General features: G+C 38.6%; 3 protein-coding genes across 4 annotated transcripts in view; 2 read left to right on the forward strand and 1 right to left on the reverse strand.

Annotated features, from left to right (window-relative positions):
• Window positions 1–15,098, forward strand: part of LOC109032141 (neuroligin-4, X-linked) — a 552,408-nt gene that overhangs the window by 179,197 nt on the left and 358,113 nt on the right. The gene's annotated exons all lie outside the window — the stretch shown is intronic.
• LOC140225104 (uncharacterized) lies at window positions 2,285–6,976 on the forward strand. Its single transcript, XM_072302672.1, has 4 exons — window positions 2,285–2,606; window positions 3,402–3,503; window positions 3,720–3,773; window positions 4,384–6,976. Exons 1-4 carry the CDS (start codon window positions 2,516–2,518, stop codon window positions 5,352–5,354), a joined length of 1,218 nt encoding a protein of 405 aa, XP_072158773.1. The 5' UTR covers window positions 2,285–2,515; the 3' UTR covers window positions 5,355–6,976.
• LOC140225105 (putative nuclease HARBI1) lies at window positions 7,782–9,870 on the reverse strand. The gene is made up of 3 exons (XM_072302673.1): window positions 9,220–9,870; window positions 8,415–8,775; window positions 7,782–8,133 (listed from the first exon to the last, which is right to left on the reverse strand). Exons 1-3 carry the CDS (start codon window positions 9,740–9,742, stop codon window positions 7,875–7,877), a joined length of 1,143 nt encoding a protein of 380 aa, XP_072158774.1. The 5' UTR covers window positions 9,743–9,870; the 3' UTR covers window positions 7,782–7,874.

Below are 15,098 nucleotides of genomic sequence, written 5' to 3' on the forward strand. Positions count from 1 at the left end.
AAGTTTATAAACTGGAATGGACGGGGGAATTGAGGGAACGGCACGGAACAAACGGAATAAGAGAATAAGGAACGGAGACAGGAATTCGGGAATAGTTAATCAAAGATCTCAAAAAACGTTCAATTTGTGTTATCTTTATTCCCGTTTGTGATATCCGTGAGCCGCGTTGTCTTAACTCTCTTTATAAAGGGAATCTAATATTGGGTCCACAGCTGAGTGTGTGGCTGGTCGCGCATGCTGCAAACTCCAGACCCAAATCCAAGGGTTTAAAATAGGGTCAATTCCCTGCGAAATTTGGGAACCTGCGCAATCTAGAACGGGCGCTGAATGGCGGATGCAGATTGAATTATTCTTGTATTTGTATCGTTTTGTTGGTTCATTGTCGCACCTAGCTTAAAGCCGTGCATTGCACCCGCTCACGGCATCCATTATGCATTGACCCCCCCCCCCCACCCCTTCTCATCCTCTACCCTGTTCTCGAATTCCATCCGACTGCACCTGCATACTCACTCCCTCCGTCATACTTTCCATCTGATTTCGTTTCGTGTGTAATCATCGCACAACAATTAATTTACCTCCGCGTTACGACCGTACAGCCATTCGCTCCCTTGCTCCTAACCGCCCTGAAAGTATTCGTAAAAACAAACTTAGAATAGCCGTCAGCAAGTTCTATGTGGAGGTACCTCCACGCGTTTTTTTCTCTTTCTGATTTTTTTCAGGAAAAAATCTGCAGAATGTAAAATATTCGGAAATCAAATCTATAGACCAACAATATTAATTTATTAAACAATTTACGCTCGCTTATTTTGTTTTCTGCGGATGGTAGCTGCTTGAAAAATACGCTCCTTGTCTGCAGTTATTGAAGTTTAGATACATATTTAAAGTGCATAGTTGTTATGACTTCAATTTCCCCCTTTTTCTTTCTTTTCTTTCAAATGAAGAATGTTCTCTTTGAATCTGCAGCACTTAATCTAAGAGTCTCGTCACCGTGGCACTCATTAATTTTTACAAGATTGATTTTGGCCTGACTCGTAGATGCCCCCGCCGGATGTAATTGACTAGACGCTCGCTAGAAAGACGTGCCCCGCGGGTTGTATGGGGCCGGTACAAACAAACTTTAGACATAGGTCTACAAATATATCCGAAATAGATTCAGACATCATAATGAAACAAGCTGCTGGTTCCAACACTACTGTGTTGGAGAGCTCGCCTTCGTGAAACTATTAACATGACAAATTTTTCACACCGCAATAAATAAACTGAATCATGAATAAAACAGGTAGATAAGAGTGAGATAAGACAAAATTTACTAGAGGAATGGTACAACGAAATTTATTGAAAAGATGACAGGGAAACATGGACTAGAACAATTATTAGCAAAAAATTTTATGAGTGGATGTACATGGGGCATGGTGTCCCTGATTACTATCTGACACAGTTGATAATAAGTTGACACATATAATAATTAAGGTGATCACATACACAAACAAATTCGTATTGGTGTGAGTCAAGTCTGCTCGGTCACCGGAAAGTGCTGCTCTCTAGTGTAGCAAACGAGGAACAATTAATCCTCAGTTGAATGAGGGAACGGAAATGTTCGACGGAGGAAAACTGTAACCCGCGAAAATTCAACTTTCAAACGTTGAAATCAATGGGATTTTGGCCGTTCCTCCGACGGCAACGAGAACCATCCATTTGTCGCCACGGACACTACCAATGCTAAAAGAAATCGATCGCAAAGAGCTCTCCCGAGTGGGCGAGCTCAAAAATAAGCGGGAAAGTTTTAATGCTGTCGTATTAGAAAAGCGCTCAGGTGTTAGTAAATGTATTTAATGAAGAAAGGACGTATAAACTCCGTCGAATTGGCTGGGAAATGGAAATAAAACATCAGCTGATAGCAAACAAAGGTTACCAAGGAAACCGTAAACGCGTATTTTTGTTTCCCGAAAATGAGCTCACTGTTGAGCTCATCAAGCGCGTTTTTTTTAGGCTTCATTCGAGTTCAACGATCAATTTCGATAAGAATTACTCTACCGCTAAGAAATTTTCTTATAGACAAACGATCGAAACTACCTGCGCATTACGTTAAAAGCATAAAATACAGTTTTCACAGCTTAATTTATTTTAAAAATGGACCCCCCCAAAAAGCCTACACATCGATGAGCTGGTGCGCCATTTAAACGAATTAGCACTAGTATACTAGAGTCGTATTTTGTTCGAAGGCAACACTCGCAACATGTTGCGAAAATAAGCAACAATCGCATTTTGTTCGAGAATGTTTTGTGTTGTAGGGGCGGAGCTTATTTTCGCGCGCAAAGTTTGGGAACCCCTGAAGCAACAAATGTTGTACATCAACTGCAACGTCCTCAGACCACGTTTTTTCTGTGTTCCCATGTGTTTCTTTTTCCACACCAGACCGTAGGCCGCCATATTGCCGTATTATTGTTATTGACCGCCAGTACCTCGACTTTTCAGTGCACTTCGCTTTTTAAATTTTTGAAAGCTTAAAATTACGATGGAGCCATATAGGATGGAAGTGTTTATGCAGGATGGCTCCTTTTTGCAGGCAGCATTGGCCTTGGAGAATTTCGTAGCTTGTAAATCTGGTAAGTCCAAAAGGCATTTTCTCTAGCCTGCATCCAATTTTTGACATTTTGCTCACCCATTTACTTTAAAACATCCATAATGGATCTCTTCCTCATAAATTATCAGAACAGCAGAGTGCCGAATATTATATTATCTGTATGCATAAGAGGAACTTATTTTTGGGTGATGTGAGTTCCGAGGGTAATGAATATAACCCAACATGTCTCGGCCTCCCTGTTTCCTACGGAAGGGGATTTGGATCTCAACAGACCCAAATTCATTCGATACAATGAGGTCACAATGATCATATGAGTGGCTGTATAATTCGCAATCAGTAGGCTTACATCGTTGCGCCAATTTGAAGCATGTTGCCAGAGAGAGCTTTCCTGTAATGTGGTATTGTTGAATTTTTTTCGTAGTCGATCAGGTAAGATACGATGATAGAAAGTGGCTTTACTTGATTGGCAGCAAGAGTCATGCTCCTTGTAGTGCTGATAAAGGGTGTAATCAATGAGAAGCTTACAGGCACCTCTCGAGTCGCTGATATTTCGCAGCGTTGACTAATCAACTAATGCTAATTCTATTATCGTATTTTGTCTGGTGTACGAACACAGAGTCCAAACCATCAGGCTGCAGCCAATCACCCTTAAAGGAATCCCACCGGCTGTCATATCTGAACCTTTTATAGGCCTCTTATAAATGAACACCAATTAGAGGCTCTATTTACTCTTTCAAATTTTGTTTTGCTACCCTTATGCTATTAAATGTTATTCCCTCCGAACTTACTCATATTTTTTTTTTCTTTCTCTTTCCAGATATAGGAAGAGCATATCAGTTTGCCAATGAGCTGCTCATGTCTGAAGTGAATATGGGAACGCTACCACCTGAGTACGCAATAGATCGCATTGAGTTATATGGTATGTACCTATTAATTTCCATGTATGCAAAATGCATTTTGATAACTTGGATCGTCAATTATTCTACAATTTACTTGAACATTCTACCATGAGGTAGTGTGGTCAATGATGGGAAAAACATAATCATGCTGAAGAATGTGTAAGAAAGGAAAGAATCCCTCTACCTGCATTTTCTTTTAAAATTGTAAATTAAAGTAACCTATGCCTGTGTTTCAGATCACGGTGTACCATGGTCATTCAATGATGATGAAGACAATGACTTTGACGCAGGTAAGATTTGATAAAGTCTAAGACCTTTAAAGTATTTCCTGCAGGTTCCATGGCAACAACTTATACAGTTATAAAGCACAACTGTTCGTATAAGAAAGCAAGGCTCCTCTCACGTTCAGAGAATTTTCTTAAAAAATCGGGTAACTTTCATTTTTGGCAGTGAAATCTGTGTTCTTCCACGCAGCAATGCAATCATGTGCTTCACCAACATCACGGAGCTTTCAATGTGTCTAACATGACATTCTATGACTGTAATAATGCATCAACAGTATTTCTTAATCACTTCATTATCCATTTTACCTAAAGTCTTGGAATTGGGTGGAATTATCACTTATAACTGCATGTCTTCATTCAACAGTTTTACGTTAAAAGTAGAATTTTTTCTCAATATGTCCAGCAGGTCTCTCAAAGAATATAACCATTCACAATAACTATTATCACTGTTTTCTATTGCCTAAACTTGGCAATGCATATTATAATCAAAACACCACATGCAATTGTCTCAATTCTAAAATTTAATGCAACTCTCAATATTTTCCCAAAGAATTTTTGTGCAATTAAGCAAGGTTCTTCTCTAAATTTATTTAATTTTTTTTTAATCGTATTTCAGAATTGATGCATGATGACTTGGAGCCGAACCCACAGGTAGAGGAGCATGAGGAAAAAGGTTCCTATTGGACGCGTCAGATTAACGTAATGTACGAATCAGAACTAGTCAGTAACCCCACGGAGCTCCTGATTCACATATATGGGTGCGCAGAAATTCAGCGCAAAATAAACGGTAAAGCCAAGAAGATGAGGTACATATGGATGGATGTTGCTGCGCTCATGGCTGAACGAGGTTTTCCTGTCCCTGCAAAAGAAGGAAAGACTGTTGGAAAGCAGTGTGATGACAAATTCCGGTATTTGAAAAATAAATACATGAAGTACTTATCTCCTCAAACTGGAGAGGGTAAAATGAAGAAACCGATATATTTCGATCTCTTGGACAGATACCTCGGAGGCAGTCAAATAACAGCACCAACATGCCTGCATGATTCCCTGGCTTCAACAAGCCAAGTTCCTCTTAGCGTTAACACTCCGGTGTCTACAGAAATCCCCCCGACTCGAGCAAGTCCTCTGGCTTCAGCGAGCCAAGTTCCTCCTAACATTAACAGTCCGATGTCTGTAGGAACACCCCCAACTCTAGCAAGTTTTAGCAGTGGTGGATCAGTATCTTCTGAAATGTCTGCCACATTATCAGGTTCCACCAGTCAATCCTCTAATTCTACAACCACTCCCCTTTCTTCCAATCGCTCTCGTTTTAAGACTGTGAAAAAAGTTCTAAAACCGAAAGCTGCAACAACCGGTGACCTTTTGCAGCATTATAAAAAGACGACAGAAGCATCGCAAGCTCATGGCAGGAAGGTTCTGAAAACTGTAGTCAAGATGCATAAGCGTGATCATATGCAAATGGATCGCTTCTTGAATATGTACGCCTCTGCAAACAACCTAAAATATGACACTAACCATAATTCCTTACCAGATAAAGAAAATGATTTTGAAATGATTAGTGATGACAGTGATTCTGACAGCTTTTAGTGATTTTACTTCCACCAAGGTCTGTCCTTTGCCGATACTAGCACTTCCACAGTGTTTGTATATCATCAGTATTTATTTATTTATTTATCTTATATATCTTACATGAGAACCACTAAAGGTTGTTTTTTTTCTCATTCGGAAAGCTGGTTTTCCAGATTTACCATGTAAATGCGTTCCTATCAATATTGAATTACCTCATCGCGTAAAGCATCTGACTGAATTAACAGAAGACTGAAACTAATGTTACAGTGATAAATTTATTTTTTATTTTTTAAGATAAATATGTGCAATTAGTTTGGATGAGTCCTAGCGTTGGTATCATTCCTCTACTTATCCTGATCTCATTATTGAGCAGTTCAGTTTGGAAGTAGGCCAACTTTATCAATGTAATCCATCATTTTTCCCAAAATAAATATATTGTCTCTTCAGGTGAGACAAAGAATTCTTTTTAGTAATGGCAAATTACTACTCTTGTTGGCCTGGCAGAAAGTGAAAAGGCCCAATAAACTATTTCATCGCAAGTTTTGCATGCTCATTAGGCCTCCTATTATTAATTTACCGTTATAATAATAATAATTTACCATTAGTGTGTTGAAAATTTTGTATGTTACATAAAGTCAGTAGCAATAGCCTCATTAAATGTGCCTGAGTAGTTTTATGTTCGTGGTTAGTTTGTAAGAAGTTCGGTGCTTCAAAATTGTTAGCAATTTCGTCTCGTGGAATCTGTTCTCACGACTAGTCAGCTTGTAGTCGGGTATAGTCTGCATTCTACCCTAAGTTTGATATAGAGATAGTTTTTGATAAGTCATAGCACAAAATTACAAAAAGTAACTACAACTGCTAAGTAATCGATTGTTATTATCAAACCCTTGAAAATGCCTGATTAGTTCCAGATTTTCTGAGACTGCCTTATCCTTCCTTTATATCAAGGTACGCGACTTGGACCTCTAGCTTAAGCAAAGGCAGTCGCAGTGATAATATGCAAGAGCCCCAGTACAAAAAGTCACGGCCACTAGCTCAGTTACAAATTAGCCGTAGTTATCAATCTCCATAAGTATTTATTTCATATAAGAAGCACTCATTTTTTTGGTTTTTTTTTAGTCAACAACCTGCTTATTTTTTTTATATGAAAACCACTCAAGGTTTTTTTTTTATCTTTAGGAAAGCTGGTTTTCCAGTTTTACCATGTAAATGCGTTCATGCCTTATAATCAACTGATATTACGTTTTAGTACCTACCACACCAAGCAAAGTTGGCTATTTTCTTAGCATGAAAACTTCTTGGAATTTTTTTTTTCTTTGTAAAGCTGGTTTTCCAGTTTTACCATGTAAATGCGTTCTCATCATTTTACCAAGTATTATTATGTTTCATTACTAAGCGTACCAAGCGAAAGGTTGCCTCAATGCAATCATAAACATTTCTTGGCATTAGTTTTATATTTGCTGTTATCAGTATTTAGTTTATTATACTTTTATTTGCTGTTCATTAATTTTCGTAGTCGTGTATTTGAGGAGTGCTCCATTTAAGTTTTTTTTTTTTTAAATTATTACTTCGAAAAACGAGTTTTCCAGCTTCACCATGTAAATACGTTTCTATCATTTGACCAATTATTATAAATTTCGTTCAGATTAAACTTGTTTCTTTCATTTCTTAGATGTTACATGCCTCCAAAAAACATTTTAAGCTAAAGATTAAGTCCTTTCAGTAATTGTTCGAAGCACATGCAATGACACATTGACAATGGTTCATTCAAGTATTCTCTATTGCTTTTCATCTGCATCGTTCATAAGTTACAAATAAATCGGGAAAGAACGAAGAAAAAGGTGAACTTCCTTTAAAATCGGAAATAATGAAATGCGCCCAAGTTTATGACCACACTTACCCTGACACTAAAAGTTTCATGAGTTTGGTGCGAATTCATGAGGAAAACATGTACTAGTGCTTCAGTGACATTGATGATGAAACATTTTCTCTAAGGATTTAAAGTATAAAAGTTGGGTTGTGTCCTCTCTGTATAATTTAATTTTCCTTTTTTCATGAATTTTTTTTAAAAATGTTCCTTCAGTAAATTTAGCAGTACTTTAAATTTTTGGTAGAGGTCTCAAAGTGTGCTGAAGTATAGTTGACACAACTTGAATGTAGTTGAACTTTTGGTTAAGACCTTCATAAGCTATGTGTAAAGAATAATTAGGAAATGAACCTTTTGCTCAAAAATTAATTTAGAACTTAGGTAAAAAGTAACATGGGAAATCGATCTGTTCCCACTTCCTGTCCATGCCTATAAAATTTTTGTTAGAAAAATATTTAATTGCACTGCATTCAGCATGTCACGTTTTCTAAACAGAAGATATCAGCTTCTAGTGACGAATGATGAGAACTTTTTAATATGTGCTGGGCAAGGAAGATCGGAATTAGCAAACCGAAAAATTTACAATGAAAATTTTTTTACTACATTTTCATGGTACAAAAATGCACAAGTGAAATTTTACAATGAACATAGGGGCCATGCCGGAACAGAAATTACGCCAATAATTGCTTAAGCATGTTCCTTTTCCCGGTTGCGTTGACTGGCTGAGGTCCAATGAATAAAGCTACCGGCATTTGAGGAATGGTAATGAGATCATTCTCTGGTAAGTAATCGTCATGAAGAAGGCAAAAGTTGTGCAAGACACAGCATGCAGTTATCACTTTTGTTATTTTGTCCAAAGAGTTAACGTCGATGAACAGTAGTCGACGCCACCTACTTTTGAGCCACCCAAAAGTATTTTCAATACATACTCTGCAACAAAGAAGAATAAGATACATGACATTTTTAAATAGGCGAATTAGGGTAACAGAAGCATGACTGATTGACATAACGCAATTATTTCGCGAAACCTCTAATTTTGTGGAAAGTAAATACTTACAAAAAGCATTAGAGTAACAGGCAAAGGTATGATTTTAACGAGCAAACGTAAAGTTTTGCAAACTGAGAGTCATTGGCCTTTTTCATCTTCATCGCTTCCTCCGTTGGTACCCAGTCATTACTTAGACAAGAGATAAAAGTATTCCTGTAATTACCTTCCTCTGCTCAATCTCCTATTATAATTATATTCCTCAGGTAGCAATCCATTGTGGCGTTTGTATGGCACCATTAACCAGTTTCGTAAGGGGTAGGCAGAGTCACCTATCAGATGCCCACTTCCATAAAAAAGGCGATCTTCCTGTGTTTCTGCAATGCGCCAGAGGTCAGAATATTGCAGGACTCTTGCATCATGGGCTCTTCCAGGAAAGCCCACATTTATGTGTGTAAAAAGTTTTGAGTAGGTGCAGCAACCTTGGAGGATAACAGACTGAAAACATTTTCGGTTGGTATAGTCACCGATGTGTTCGGCTGCCACTTTCACTTCAATATGAGAGCCATCTATAGCTCCAATTACACCTGTAACATACAATTCCATTCAAATCAATAACAGGCACAAGGAGCTTGTTATCTTAAGAGGTTACGATGACTATTTCTTTAAAATCATGCTTGTACTTGCACGATAAATTCCTATTTAGAAAAGTAGTTTCTCTAGGGTACCTGATAATAAATGAAAGTCTAACCAATAAGTAAGCCAATTGATATTTGAGAGGTAGGCATAAACAGCAGATGTGTGTGGATTACAACCAAAGTGCAGTTTAACATTAGATTAAAAGGCTTGGTGGGCATTGCTCCTCCTATAAATGTAAAATAAGTTCCACATTATACTCATCTTCGGACTGGGTGTGATAATCTTTGTGAGCACCCATTACACATTTAGCCTTGCTGACCTGAGTGTAGTCAGCCACATTCTATAAATTATTACAATAAGTAATACTTTCTACAAAATTAATTTAAACAAACCTGGAAATCCGCAAGCGTCTCTGAATTCTGCCTTGATTTCTTCTGCCTCGTCTGCTGAGGGCCACTTAATGTAGGTGCTCTGCATGGCAATCAGGATGTCTAATGTCTCTTCGACTATGTTATAGACTGTAGAATCAGCAATACCGAACTTATCGCCAATTTTCCGAAGAGGACCCTGTGCAGCTAGATATTCGATCGTTATTAAAAGCCGAGAGGTAGACGACACAGGCTCCCTCCCAGTTACATTACCCCGGTGATATTCGGGGTTCTTCTCCACAGTCAAGGCGTGCAGCCGGTTGAAGGTTTTGAGGGTCATCCGGTACAGGCGAAAAAAGTCAGGAGGGCTATAATCGAAAACCCAGTCTGAGGCATAATTTGGATACTTTGGATGTGGATTATATGTCTTCACAGTAGCGGCCTGGATTGCATGAAAGATTTTTTCATCCTCGGCTTCTAATTGAAGAATGAGATTACGGATCCTTCTCCTTCTTTGCAGAATGTTATTGATGAAAAAAAATTCCATACCTTTCTCATTTAAATTTTAAATTCACACAGATACAAAAGGTACAAAACTCAACTCACATTCACCGTCACAACTCATCACAAGCATGAGGAGTAGGAGAGATAAGGAATGTAAACAAATACAAAAGTACTAGCAGCGCTCCTCGCGGACAGCATTTGAAGTAAAACGAACAAAATGTAAATGTTTCCCAAAACAACGCTCGAAAACACTGTCGTCTGTCGCGACCTTGAACGTTCCTCTCTCATTGGTTGTTCAGAATCGCGTAAAAAATAACAAGAAAAAAACGGAAACATTTTGTTGCTTCGAACAAAATACGACTTAGTACTCAGAGGCAAGTCGAAATCAAAAAGCGCTGCCTATCGGCTGAGCGCTTAAAATAAAAACATCTAGTGTCAACTCAAGTGAAGATAGGAGAGATATATTTTGGTTTCGTTTTAAACTTTGCTCCTGAATCTGAGCTACACCTAATCGGCAGTATAGAGCGAAGCGTTGCGAGTTCACGTCTCGCGCCTTCGCGCCTTCAATTTTGCAGACGCAACACGGACATCCATCGAGCACGAATAGTTGTATCTCTGCGCCGTCATCAACGCGCGTCCGGTACCGTGCTCTCTTTCTATGTTTTATTGGTTCCGTTTGTTTTATTGTAGTTTTGTTTTATACGCTATATGAGCAACACAGAGCCAAAGATAGGCGGGAATTCTTTCTTTTTTGTCTCCCGAATCTGTGTGGGAAAAAATTAATTTTCAATTTAATTTGTTTGAAATAATACTAGCCTAAAATATAATCGGAAATTCCTACTTTGTAAAAAGGGAGCATGACACATTCCGGCGGTATGATTTTTTCGTGACCCGTAACTCCAAGATTATTTTATTTATCATATTCGCGAGAGTAGTACAGGATGGCAAACCTTCATAAAAAATAAAATCTTGAAATTTCTCCTGAAATATTTCATGAAATTTCAGAAATTTATGACAGATATTGAAAAATGCCGGCTCCGTTTCATGTTTTGTTACATGTAACGATTGTGACTTTCGTCTATTTTTGTGTATTTGAGTGCGGGTTGCATACTCTAGCCCCTGAAAAATATGAAATATTTAAAAGCCTCGTGAAATTCCATGAAATATTTCACTGAAATTTCCAATCTTCCATTTTTCTCTTACGTTTCATGCCACCCTGGAGTAGTATTAAGCGCTCCCATTCAATATCAAGGCAAGGGAAGCAAGTAGAACGAGTTTCCTTAGGTTCTTCCGAGATTCCTGACCCGAACCACACTTTTCAGGCATTCTCTTTTTTTTCATATATATCGTCTCTAACGAAGCACTTTATTACAGCATAAATCATATTTTTAAAATGGTATCTCAGCACAATAGGTTTAGCGTAATTTAAATACAATATATCAACGCGAGCGGAAGCAGGGTTGCCGGCTCGACCCAAAAAACCGAAAATTACCGCAAAGAACAACGCGAAATACGCGAATTTTTATGCAAGCGACGGCAAAGTTGCGCGGAGGAATGTGAACCGTCGGCTGCTGTCGCTTGCAAGGCCGACCTCCTCGCCTCCACCCCCTCTCCAACGCGTCCACAGAGCGGCCACGCTGATCCCTAATTTCCATTGTGCCGGTCTCGTCGTTATGATGTTATGCCCCGAGTGTAATCACGGTTTAGGGCCTCGAACCTTTAAGTGATGGACTGCTCGGGGAAAAAAGCGACGTGCTCGCGGTGAATATTCGCCACAAGCGGCGGTTTTAGGCACTCGCCGATTCAGGGCAGTGGCGTGCCGTGAATCGCGATATATCGATTGTTATGCTAACCTATGCTAAACCTATGCTAAAGAATCGGATATTAAGGTGTTCGCTGCGAAGCCCTGTGTATCGATCCTTTTCCATAGGTTTAAATGTCCGATCAATCGACATATCGTAAGCACGCCACGCCACTGATTCAGGTAGATCCTGATATTGGGACAAATCTACCCCTTCGATGAAAATTTTGAAAATTAAACCCTTCCAGGTTTAACTTTTATGAAATTCTACTCTGGAGTTAAAATTTCTTTAGCGAGAAAGTTTACCCTTGTCGCGGATTTTTCATAGCTCGTTTATGTTGGAAGAGTAGCAAAAGTACCCCCCCCCCCCCAAAAAAAAAAAGAAAGAAAAGAGGAGCAATGTTTGTGACCTTAAGAGAAATTAATGAACATTATGTGACTGCTTACGTTTCACAGTCTCACTGTAGAGCCGTTCTGCTGTGTTAAGGAAAAATGTCACATGAACATGCGAATGTTACCAAAACCCTTAAAAAAAAAACATTTATTTTGGAAGAAAGTTTTGCAGATTTTACCTTGAAATATTCAGATACTTTAAATTGCGAATTGCGAACGATATTATCTGAAATATTGGTAGAAAATGTCGCACAACTTTCTCTATAAATGTGCAGTTTATCAAAGGAATTTTGGCAACCCCTAACGGTTCATACGGCGTTTCTCCCTAGCAGTATTTTAATGAGTATTCATTATTTATAGAGGTACACTCATTCTACCATTCTACTTATTATAATTTGCTATAGTTTCTTCTCCCTTGCTTCGCTATTATCCCCCTTTCTTTTTGTCTTAATAAAGGAGGTACGCCACCATGCCGCCCCCCCCCCCCCCCCCGATTGTCAGCGACTAGTTTTAGGGCGGTGCGAAATCAAGGCCTAGAGCGCATTAATACGGGTTTCTTATGTTCTCGTCGTTACCGAGCGTTTGGAAAGCGAGAGCGCCTTCAACATTTTGCGTATGCAACACGGACATCCTGCGAGGGCGAATAGTGGTATTCACGCGCCTTCGACTGTAGCGTTGCGTTTTCGCCAGCCGAGATTGAGATGAGAAGCAGATAGTGTTTTCTCTGTGATGGAAGAAAAAGCGAGAAGATTTTTATTTGCACTGTAGAAGATCTAGATTAGTGATTACGTCTACTGTTGTGACAACTGCAATCTTTTGTAAGGAGTTTGTTTTATTATTACATCATCGCATTCATTGTATTGTCCGCCTTAACCTTTGGGCATCGGATTGAAATAGAGAACTTTTTTGGAGATTTTGAATCATTAAAAACTTTATAGGTGCAAATCATTTTACAGCCTGGTTACACTATTGGATTCATCAAGATTAAAACATTACTTTTTTAATGAAATTTTAGAGGAGCTTCTCAACATAAGCGCTTTGCACCCAAAATCGTTGATTTTCTATTTATTCCTCCCCCTCTTCTTCGTATTTATGCCACATTATAATTTAAATTTGAAAAGTTGTTGAGCCGCATGTTGCATCTAATTATAATTATGAGTGAGAAAAACGTGTGCCAAAGATGCATAATTTTTAAATAAAAAATATAAAAATAAAATTGTAAAAATGATGCATCTTTAGCACACGTTTTTCTTACTCATAATTTAAATCCCGAGTTTAGTCGTTTGTACGTTCGGAAATAAATCCGATCGAAAATTCGGCTAAATGCATTCTAGTTACACCCCTAAGGTAGCTCCTAAATTTTACCAAATTGCAGGAATTCTGATGCATAATAATTCTTTCGAATTAGCGCCACATCGGCAACGTTGTTTTTAGGTCAACATCCGGACGCACGGACGTCCGCTCTCATTTCTCAATGAGGGATTTTCTGCTACTCTGCTGCTACACCGTGGCCAGCGAAAAAAATGAAGGGAAAAGAGAAAAGACTGCATGTTTCTAGCTTTATTTATTTTACTCCGACTGCATCTGGCTGTAGCAAGATGCTAAGCGTCAGTGCTTGTGAGTATACGGATTTATCGCACTCAGTATAAATGTTGAATGGGCATCATTCATAGCCGAGGGAAGTTCCTCTCGTAAGAGGGAAGATTATGACGTCTCATTTGACTTCTTGATTTCAACCTCGTCGCCAAGTTTCAAGTTTTGACAACCAGTGGTTCGTTGTAGAGTCCCTTTATACCTAGAGTTACGACATCTCAATTCTGATCGAGCTTGGTTGAGCGCAGAGACAACAAGAAGAGGCCTAATAAAAATCCAATTCTGATTGGTGTTCGCTCATGGAGTCACAAAAGAGTGCACCAAGATGGCGGTGGCTCGAATGTAAACAAAAATAATGAAAATATAACCTAATTGTGGTTTGGTTGGTTTGGGTCATTCCATTGTAACGGGTGTGACAACAATTTAACTTTAAACAAGAATTTGAACTCTTTCTTGGGGTTTAATTAAAAAATTATCTGCAGTAGCAGAAAGAACTTTTTTTATAGATCATTTTAGTTTATCAGAAATTGTTTTTACTTTGTTCCATTCCTCAGGAAAAAATTAAAAGGCTGCGTAACGGGCGTGACCGATTTTGGAAGTGAGTTTTTCCTCAGTGAGTGTAAAGTGGAAACTCAGCGAATTTTATGAATTTAAAAATCTGATTAAATTATATGATGAAGCCAAGGGTTTTTGCTTCATCTGCCGATGATCCGTTTTCGATTATCTTTTTTTCTTTCCTTGAAAAATGGGAGAGTTTGCGTAACGGGTGTGACGTAACGGGTGTGACAGATTGTCTCTCTGAGGTCCATCATTTCTGAGAGAGTTTAAAAGTTAAAAAACTTACTTTTCTTCTCATACTCTTATTGCAGGCAATCCTAAGCAGTAAATCAATCAGCAATTTGACGCATTTTAATGTAGAACATGCCAAAACTACATTTTTCTACAAGGTGGCCCAGACCTACCGTTTGCGTTACGGGTGTGACGTAACGGGTGTGACAGATTGTCTCTCTGAGGTCCATCATTTCTGAGAGAAATTAAAAGTTAAAAAACTTACTTTTCTTTTCATACTCTTATTGTAGGCAATCCTAAGCAGTAAATCAATCAGCAATTTGACGCATTTTAATGTAGAACATGCCAAAACTACATTTTTCTACAGGGTGGCCCAGACCTACCGTCCCAGGGCTTTTCTTCGGGTAGCCCAGGATTCCCCTTTCGTCCCCGCGGTCCTGGACCTCGCATGATCCAAATTAACCAAAAAAAAATCCTGGTACGGTAGGTCTAGGCCTATAGTAAAGTGAAAATATTTCAATCCAATCGGAGAGAGTTCAACGAGTTCTATTTGAAGTCCTTTTGAGATAGGTGTATTCACTTTAAATACTGAAATATGGCAAAAAAGTTGGCTATCTCTCTCTTATTAGATGTATACATACCTCTAATTGTGCATATGAGTGTATTTCTTGTGATAACCATAGAAAAAATGGTGAGAAGTGAGGCAACATCTGCATAATTGAAGCCTCTTCTCATTGGTCACACCCGTAACGTGTCACACCCGTTACGCAGTTTTGCCTATCAATTGTTGAAATAAAAATTTGGAAAAAATACTCCAAAGCTG

The sequence above is a fragment of the Bemisia tabaci genome, chromosome 7 (genome assembly GCF_918797505.1).
Source record: "Bemisia tabaci chromosome 7, PGI_BMITA_v3".
NCBI classification, from domain to species: domain Eukaryota; kingdom Metazoa; phylum Arthropoda; class Insecta; order Hemiptera; family Aleyrodidae; genus Bemisia; species Bemisia tabaci.

Excerpts from the sequence above, each read along its gene's own strand:
- LOC140225104 (XM_072302672.1), top strand. The coding sequence starts at position 2,516 with ATGGAGCCATATAGGATGGAAGTGTTTATGCAGGATGGCTCCTTTTTG. Across the intron at positions 3,504-3,719 it reads AGATCGCATTGAGTTATATG|ATCACGGTGTACCATGGTCA; the intron begins GTATGTACCTAT and ends CCTGTGTTTCAG. Across the intron at positions 3,774-4,383 it reads AGACAATGACTTTGACGCAG|AATTGATGCATGATGACTTG; the intron begins GTAAGATTTGAT and ends ATCGTATTTCAG.
- LOC140225105 (XM_072302673.1), bottom strand. The coding sequence starts at position 9,742 with ATGGAATTTTTTTTCATCAATAACATTCTGCAAAGAAGGAGAAGGATC. Across the intron at positions 8,776-9,219 it reads AGACGCTTGCGGATTTCCAG|GTGTAATTGGAGCTATAGAT; the intron begins GTTTGTTTAAAT and ends TGTATGTTACAG. Across the intron at positions 8,134-8,414 it reads AGGAGATTGAGCAGAGGAAG|AGTATGTATTGAAAATACTT; the intron begins GTAATTACAGGA and ends TCTTTGTTGCAG.